Source organism: Enhydra lutris, unplaced genomic scaffold (assembly GCF_002288905.1).
Source record: "Enhydra lutris kenyoni isolate GAN:26980312 unplaced genomic scaffold, ASM228890v2 scaffoldscaffold26, whole genome shotgun sequence".
In the NCBI taxonomy this organism is placed as follows: Eukaryota; Metazoa; Chordata; class Mammalia; order Carnivora; family Mustelidae; genus Enhydra; species Enhydra lutris.
The window spans coordinates 3178842-3188502 of NW_019154110.1; the positions used below are offsets into that span (position 1 = coordinate 3178842).

General features: G+C 41.8%; 1 protein-coding gene across 1 annotated transcript in view; it reads right to left on the reverse strand.

Moving 5' to 3' along the window:
* Positions 1–7476, reverse strand: part of LOC111151441 (carboxypeptidase D) — a 79755-nt gene extending 72279 nt beyond the window's left edge. The window contains exons 1-2 of the mRNA XM_022509444.1: positions 6740–7476; positions 749–996 (exon numbers count right to left, since the gene is read on the reverse strand). Of these exons, the coding sequence (XP_022365152.1) occupies positions 749–996; positions 6740–7476 (985 nt within the window). The remainder of the gene's footprint in view (positions 1–748; positions 997–6739) is intronic.
* Positions 7477–9661: the final 2185 nt, after the last annotated feature.

Genomic DNA, 9661 nt, shown 5'->3' on the forward strand with positions numbered 1-9661 from the left:
TGATATTGATGGTTCTACACTGGGGAAACCACAAAAGCACAAGAGCCAAATGCAATGCTTGAACTTTGGTTGGATCTGATCTGGAAGAAAAGGAGCTATAAAGGAAATCTGAGGACTAATAAAGGAAATTTGAGTGTTGGACAGAATGTAGGATGGTAGTACTAAATTACTGTTGACCTCTCAGTTATGATAATAGTATATGGTTGTACACAAAAATGTTCCGGTACTTGGAAACCACATGCTGAGGTACTTACAGGTGAAATATTAAGGAATCTGCACCTACTTTTGGATGCTTTGGCAAAAGAGAATGTGTGAGGGGAGGGGATGGGAGAGAAGGAACATTTAGGGTAATAACAAAAGTTGGTGAATTTAAATGAAGGATATATAGGCCTTCGTGTAGTCTTTCAATTGTACTGTGGGTTTGAAAATTTCAAAATAAAAAACAGAAAATTTTTAAAAATTAGAATTCCTCAAAGTTTCCTCTTTTCCACTCAGAGTATTCACAAGAAAGCTAAATGAGGAGCACCTGACTGGGTCAGTCAGTAGAGCATGTGACTTTTGATCTCAGGGTCAGGGTGTCGGGGGTGGGGTAGGGTGGGGGGGGTGGGGAGTCCATGCCCACATTGGGCACACAGCTTACAGGAGGGCAGGGGGGGGGGGGGGGAGGGGAAGGGGAGGAAAAGAAGAAAAAGAGAGAGAAAACCAAATGATAAAGGGGAAAATATAGCAAATTCAGGGCCTTCCATACCTTCCACATCATACCAATGTGCGCCGTTTGTGATCCCATCTTTGAAAGTCTCGTCTTCCTCTCCTGGACAATTAGGGGCACCAGTTTTCATTATGGGATGGTTTGATGCATAGGCTTTTGCCAAGTATTTAAAGACTTCATCATCTGAGGTTTTGCTATAGATTCCAGTGGCCTTATGTTCTGGAGAGTCATCAAAAGGATAGCTCGCTACCACGGAGCCACCATGCAGATTTCCGGAAAGCACAAACCTTTGAAAAAAACCAAAGCACATGTCACTAAAAAAAAAAAGGTACAGAAAATGCCATGTATTTAAAAATTCTACATCTTTCATAAACGAACTCATGTATCTCTTAGAGAACTAGAAGAGACAACACTATCAGCTACTGGAAGCAGAACAACAACAATGAATGAAAAGGAAAGAAAACATCATCAGTTCAACAAATTTCAGGCAGTTTATGCAACTTAACTTAACCTCAAGTAACTTTAAAGAATTTTGCCATCATTGAAAAAGTAGCTGAGTAACAGTATAAATTAACATTCCGGGAGACAGCTAATTCAGGGAATTCAAATGTACGTGTTAGGTTGAACAGTATGAACTTGCCAGTGTTCAGTTACTTCTTGACCTACAAAAGTGACAATTTCATAGAGTTCAACCTAATACTTGTATTTCATAACATGTTAACATTGTAGAAAACGTGGCTTGTATAAATATGTGTTGAATACGTGAGTTAGGTTAATAACCTTCATGATTTTTTATATTTACTATCCCAAAATGTTAAAGGTAGGGAGTCTAATTTAAAAAGTATGTGTTTTGCCTGACTCCAGTTTCACAATATACTAAATTCACATTTTCAAGAGAGAAGCCACAGTTGAGAAGACTGGGGGTGGGGAGAACCTGATACAGTGAGCTGCTTTCAGAGAAAAACAATATAGCACAGAGAAGATTAGTCCTTCAGTGCATCACCATAGAAGCAGCTTTCTAAGCCCAAGGTTTCTGATTGGTCCATTAAAAAATAAACTGACATGGAGACAGGGCTGCTCCCATAAAAGAAACAGTTTTTTTTTTTTTTTTATGTTTCTACTTCTAAGTGAACCAATTTATAATTTGGTGAAATTTATAGATACAGAAATACTGAAGAACTCCTTTTATGGTGAAAGTAAAAGCAAAAACATGCTGAAGTCCTATTTATACATCTTTCCCTCATGGAACAGTTCAAACTATTAATGTGACTACAGATTAAACACTTTCCTCTTTGCATTTTAAATTGGATTTTCTTGCTTCTGCCTTTTGGTGGCTGAAATGAACTGACCTACAGACATTCTAAAGGGGGTTATATATAACGTTTCTTTCTATATGCTTCAAAGAAACTTAAACCTATAGTATGTCTAATTTGAAAGGTTATTTTAAGCGTGATCAGTACCATCCCAGAAAATATCAAAAAGTGACAATTACTTGTAACACAGAATCTGTTCATCAGAAGATAAAACTTAGCCAATAAAAACAGTGACTAAATACTAGAATAGACTATGAAAAGAGACTAGTTAAAAACTAACATATATAATTATAATTAGCAATCTTCCAGACACCAGAGAATGCCACTTGGTAGAGCAGCAATAGCTCAGGTTTGGGAGCCAGGCAAATGTGGGCAAGAACATTCAGTCTCCCAGAGCTGTCACTCAGTAATAAATATGATGTCACCAGTAATAAATATGATATCGCCAGTAATAAAATATGATCAGGAAGAAGTTACTGCCCCTAAAGTCATTGAACCCTAGTGTCTCTCTCATTTGTAAAATGGGGGCTGAAGCTACCTGCTTCCCAGGGTTGTTATAAGAATTATTACATGTACAACACCTTCAGCACAACCACTGCTGTATATCTTCTGCTCAACGAATGTTCACTCCTTTGAAGATATCTAGCATCCTACTTAGGGAATCAGGGAATCACTGCCTTCAGACTTTCATTCTACTCCCCACTACCAGTGCTAGCTCTTGGGTGATAGAATGACACAGAAACAAAGCCCAAGTATATATTTTAACATTTAAACTCCATTCTACCCATCTGGCCCTCACCACGAAGGTATTATCAATTTACTTCAGATTTTTATGTCTAAAGTAATTTAAGTACTTTTCTCTCCCGCTCTGATTTTGGGAAAGATATGAGAAGGCTAGCCTAGTTCAGGTAATCCATTCGGCCACTATGTCAACTATGTGCGAAACGTTCTAGGCACTAAGGAATACAACAGGGAACAAACATAAAACTGTCCTCATGGCACTCATATTCTTGTAAAATAAAATGGGTAACTGCATATTCTAAATAAATGAAGCAAGCCACTTTAATTGTATATTTTCAATTAAAACTTTAAAGTCCGTCTGAGATTTTCTACTAAATGCTGTTTTCACTGTTTGGCATTTCTGGCAATGCTTCTCAGAGATATTAAAATGGTCTAACTGAACACTTCAAGAACAACAAAATATTTGCAATCTGCTTGAGTGATAAAATTCAATTGTTAGATTTTCCTTACTTGACTTATGTAGTCTTAAAAGTATGAATGCCACTCTTATAAGGATTTCAAGACAAAGTGATACCTATTACAGTGGCTAGAAGTTTATCATTTTTAGTCTTTATCAAACCAACTTTGCATGTCAATCCAATTTTATTTGAAAAGTATTTTATGGCTTCCATGCAAATCAATTCTTTTAAATGTTCCTCATACTTGACTTCAGATCATATATTATTCCTTGCATAAGATTTAAGGTACCTCCTAAACATATTATAAATATTATAAATAAAGATCTATAGATGTTAAAAAGTCAATCTTTAAGTTAACTCTATTGTGCTCTCCAGATAACCCTACAAATAACTTTTAAAAAAATTATGAGGACTAGACTAATAATACATTATATGTTAATAAAACAAAACAAACAAAAAAACCAAACCAAAACAAACAAACAAAAATTATGAGGACTTGAGGGGTGTCTGGGTGGTTCAGTGGGTTAAGTGTCCGACTCTTGAGTTTGGCTCAGGTTATGATCTCAGGGTCATGGATCGAGCCCCATCTCCAGCTCAGTGCAGAGTTTGCTTGAAATTTTCTCCCTCTCCCTCTCCCTCTGTCCCTCCCCTCCTGCATTCATTCTCTCTCTCTCAAATAAATTTAAAAATAAATAAAAACAAAAAAATAAATAAAAATTATGAGAACTTGAGTCTGATACAATAAATTCTAAAGATTCAGAAAACTACAGATATAACACAAGGCCCTCAACAGTAATTTGTACCCACCCCCAGCCATAAGATAATACTTTTCAACAACATACCGAAACATCACTTATATGCTAATCTCCTATTAAAGTCTAAGCAGATATACTTAATTAGAGAAGCCTCGTATGCCAAAAATGGGGGCCAAGAAAACTATAAAATCTTTATTTTCATGATGGGGCTAAAATCTTATACATTTTCCTAAGTATGTGTCAATTATCAATAATACAGAAACACCACTGGATGAAGTATAAGGTAAATAAAGAAAATAAAATTCACTTTCCTAAGCAGAAGTTATTGAGATAAGTCTTAAATTCTTACATACCCAAAATAGCAACAAAAATCTACTTCTAATCTAGCCAGGTGAATAACATATCTAGAAATTATTCAAATGATTTCAGAAAATACACTGAAAAAGGTAACTTTCCCATTTGGACTGATGTGTTCAGTTCTTAAATTTCCTATTCACAAAGCTGACTCCAGGAATCAATCTCAGATTGTGTGTATGCTTGTGCTTCTAATTTTATTTACATATCAGTGTCCTGTTACTAATTTATCACTAAAGAATATGCATTTTTAATTTATTTGTGAAAAGTGAGGATGGATGGATGTACTTTTCACCCTATATAGGCACCTATCTTCCCTTCTTATTAGAGTTACATGTTCGAAACGTGGTTCGTTGTGACTGGGATAGTCCATAGCCACAGAACCAAATGACTTTCTGCGTAATGCCAAAAAACACAGATTAACTTGTAAATTCATCACAAGCTCCTACCATTGAACTAACTGGCCCAACCAAAACTTATAATCATTAAACACTATGATATGAAAAAGTTAACCAAGAGCAAATTTTTTGGTTCCACACTTAAAATTTAAGGCTTTTGGTATAGCTTCAAGGTGACTTGCACCAAGGCAAAGCTCATTTTCATTTCTGGTCACCGCAGAACTAATAATGATGAGAAAAATCTAGTCACGGAATTTATATCCCTGCAAGGGTCATGACAGGGCATTTTCATTTAAGCAATGCAAACAGTTCATTCGATATATCATCTCAGAAAAGCCCTGGCCATCATAGATTCTGACAGCAAGATATACATTAAATTCATGTTTCTTAGGCAAATGTTCAGAGCTCATGACATGGTTATCTTTACAAGAAAAAAAAAAATTCTTCCCAGAATATGTATGTGAAATTAAATATCTACAAGGGATCTCAAAAGGAGGAGCAAAGTGAAAGATGGAAGATAAAAAAAAAAATCTAGGAGTGTCATAATGCCTATGAATTTTCTAGGTCTGTTACATGCCTTGAAATCTTGTAGACGAGATGATCCCAAGTCCCAGAGAGAAACTTCTCTATTCATTATTACTTTTATTGTATCTGTCACTTAGAAACCTTTAAATCAAGATGGAAAGATTAACTATTGCCTCACAAGCCTTATGAAAGACAAAAATGGGGATACGGGGGCAAAGCTGAAAAAGGGAAGCTGGCGAAGCTTTTCGGGGGCAAAGCTGAAAAAGGGAAGCTGGCAAAGCTTTTGAAAAGAGAAGTACATGCTCACTTCAGACATTATTCCATCTGGAGTAAGTTCTCTCTTCTTTTATTCCTCCCCTCCTCCTTTTTGCTGAAAATCCTACTCATCTCTCAAGACACAGTTCAAGTTCTACCTCTTCCACAAAGATGGAATATTATTGCAGCCCACACACATTTTGTCAGTAGGAACAATTCCTGTAAAGTTTAACTGGGTACATAAACACATCTCACAGATATTTATAATATTCTCTTGTTATGTATCAATTTCTTGAGGTCCTATTGCTTTTAATTTTTTACAACGCACACAGTGCTTAATAACACTTAAGGTATTAAATGTGATAATTAGCCATTCAGCTCTGGCCCACTAATAAAGTACACAAATGACATCAGAAACCTCTCAGAGAAGCTAAAATGAAGCAGCTCACAGATGAAAGTACCAGCTCTGTGCAAGTTCTCCAGCCATAGCCATATGCTCCCTAGCTGAGTCAGAAGTAGAGACTGGAAGAGAACCAGTTTCCTTCAAATAATCAAGACCCAGAGAGTGTCATTTATCATTAATGGCTTACAGCCTCCCTCTACAGCTGTTAAGGGCACTGACAAAGAGTCAGATTGCCTGCATCCAAGTCCCAGCTACACTTCCTACTGTGTACATTATTTAACCGCTCTGACCCTCAATTTCCCCTTTATGCAAAACAGGGATATTAACGATGTCTGTTTCATGAGGTTGTGACCAACATCAAGTGAGATCATGCAGTCCAGGGAAAGAGCTTACTTAGCACAGTGCCTACAGTAATAATAGCAATATTAACGGCTTATCTATAAAATGAGTGAACTGACCTAAGGAGTTATCCTTAAGTTCTCTTCTACTGATCATATTTTATGATCCTGTGACAATAGGGATCAGAATGTCGGAAAGAAGTCTCGCTTCTAGCCAAACCGCTCTTTGCATGGGTTGAACAAATGACAGCCTCTATGCAGCGCTTCTTGGACTATTAGTGGGACAAGAGACTAAGCGGCCTGGGCCCTGGGCCGGTTACCAGGTGTCGCCTTCCACCTTCACTAACCCCGTCTCTTGGGCCTGCAAGCAAGCACTGTTTGAATGCCTACTGAGTGCACTGTCGGAATGCCCACTCAGCCTCTGACCCCGCAGGCTCACGCGGGTGGGCGAGTTGGGGTGGGGGTGGAGGGTTAGGGTTACGACACTCACTTGTTCTTGCGCATCCAGTCCATGAGGGCGCGCACCTCGGGCACTTCGTCCAGGTTTGGGGGCTCGCCGGTGCTGAACTGGTCGGGGAAGCTACGGTTGAGGTCACGGCCGCGGCTGTTGTCGCGACCGCTGGCCCCGGGTGGGCCACTATCGCTGAGGCCGCAGTCTCCCTCCCGGGAGCGCTCAAAGCCGTCGGGGTTGAGGCTAGGCAGCAGGTACACGTCGGTGGTGTTGAGCAGGTTGACGATGCGCGGATCCCCGCGCCGGTAGCCAGCAGCCAGCTCGCGGGCTAGGTAGATCAGCACCTGGCGCGACACGGTCTCGTCGCCGTGCATGTTGCCCACTAGCTTCACCTGCGGTCGGCCGGGGAGTAGCGGCCCCACCGCGTCGGGCCCCGAGTCGCCGTCAGGAGGCGGCGGCCCCAGGCCGGCCGTGAGGCGCAGCACCCACAGCGGCCGACCCTCCACCGAGCTGCCGATGCTGAAGAGGCGGGCCAGGCCTGGGGGCCCCGCGGCCGCCGCCTCCCTCAGAGCCGAGCCTAGCTCCTCTTCGTGGTAGTAGCGATTGAACTGGCCCTCGTCCGCCTCGGCGCCTGCGCTCGTCGTAGTTGTCGTCGCCTCCGCCTTCTTGATGTGCGCTGCCCAGGCCGGGTTCCGCAGCAGCAGCGGCAGCAGGCACAGAAGAAGCGGGAGGCGCCCGGGCCGCCACGGCGGCCGCGCGTCCCAGCCCCTCGCCATCTTCCACCAGCGCCGCTAATCCCCACTCCGCTCCCGCGGCTCCGCGCTCCGGGAGGCAGGGGCCGGCCGGATCCCCTCTGCGCCTAGCAACCCCCCTCCCGCTCTCCAGTCGCAGCCAATCGTGGACGGGTCTGCTGCGGCGTCACGCAGGGGGAGGGGCTTTCCTTAAAGCAGCAGCTTCGCTCTGGGCGTGCCTTCCTCCCTTCCCGGAGTAGTTTGGTCGCTGTCTTCCTTTCCTCGTGTTCCTCTCCCTCGCTTTCCCTCCTCCCCGTTTCCTCTTCTGCGTTTGCTCCGCGTTTCCTCTACTCGCGCAATCTCTCCTTTATGGCTTACCCCTTAAATTCTCACCCACTTTTCTCTGAGTACTCTTACTAGCTCCCTTCCCATCTTTGTTGCAGCTTTTCCCCGCTGCGCTTTAACGATTCGGACTGAGAATCGAAAGAATCAAAAGATTCCAAAGAATCAAAGAACTACAATAAAAAAAAAAATAATAATCAAAAGGTTCGAAAGAATCTACCTTGAAAGAGCCAAAGGACGCCCTAGCCGTTTCCACCCCGCTCCCTTTCCACTGGAGCCGTCCTGCCTTGGCTTGAGCCCAGCGCCCTGCAAGCCACTGAGGACAGTGGGACACTGGGACACTTAGAGCTCACCTTACAAGGCAGTCCATTCCAGTTTTTAGTTTCTGTGTTGAAAGGTGTCTTCTTTATGTTTAGCAGAAATCTGCTACATAGTAGGCTCCCTTTGTGTTAATGTATAATCATGTATAATGTATACATGTCCTTAGGTGTCACTCCAGTTTATTTCACTGCCACTAATTCTTGTGTGTGCTGGTCTCAGCCCTCTGTCGGCAGATTTCATTTCATAGTTCACTTTCTTCCCTCTCACAACTCTCCTGAAAGAGTTATTTAATTGTGGCCTTAGAATGACATTCTTAAAGAAGCAGGTATGACATTTCTGGAAACACTTGCTTGGTGAGTATAATTCCTGAATTCAATGTTTTGTCAAAGCTGGCAAATAGGGTTTTTTTTTTTTTATCGTCTAGAGACAAGGCCTTTTAAACTGGTTTTTAAAATAAGCTTCAGTCACTTTAGCTTGAAGAAACACAAAACCTCACAATTTTTGTATCAATTGTGAAATTTTACCTATCTAACAACAACAATAACTGTGGTATTTCCTTCTTTCAGAGCCAGGCATTTCAAGGACTTTCTTGAACTATGATTGAACCCTAATATGACTAGTAAAGAGTTAATTCATTTCTCTGTCAAATATTTATTGAGCATCTACTGTATGTCAGAGCCAGATGCTGGTAAGATAGAGATCAGATACAGTCTCTGATAGAGATATTCAGGTATGATATGAGGGAAACCTCATTCAACCTGAGGAGGAGAAAAGGAGAAGAAAAGCTGAAGGGGAGAGGAGGAATTCTGGGCAGAAGGAGGAGAAAGCCCAGAAAACTGCAAGGCCTGAGAACACTTACTCCATGTTCTGAGGACTGGGTGCAGATCAAGATTACAGATGTGAAGGTGCTCACAGGTGTGGAGGTGACCTGACAGGACCTAAGCCAGAGAAGCAGGATCAGAACCCGAAAAGTCTCACAAGCCAGGGTCTGGGGAACACATAATACAGAAGACCATGGGAGCCATGGATGGATTGTAAACCAGGTAGATTTTAATTTTGAAAAATCCCCTTGACCCTAACATAGAGAATGGAGTCGAAGGCCTAGGGCTTGAGACCAAAAAACTCATGAGGAAGATACAATCCAAGAGGACATGATGAAGCCTTTAACCTTCAAAGGCGATGCCAATGGAAGCAGAGACAAGGAAATGGATATGAAAGACTTTCGGGAGAGGAAGTATATAAGGTCTGGTGGCCGAAAGAGAGGACTGTAGGCTGACTCCAAGTTACAGCCTAAGCAACTTTTGCAGGTGTTCACCAAGATACAGGAGAGAAGAGAGCTCAGGCTTAGGTGATGATGATGACTTTAGCACAATCACTGTGACTAGTGCTATAAATGCCTCATTTGGTTGAGTCCACATCATACACAGCAGCATAACTCATCAGGAACAGAAGCCCCCACTTGGTACAGAGACCACTTCCCCCTGGGGAGTGCTTAATCATTACGGATGCACTTTTACAATAATCTAAATCAAAGAAACCCCAGGAGACATGTTAACCTCTAATCAAA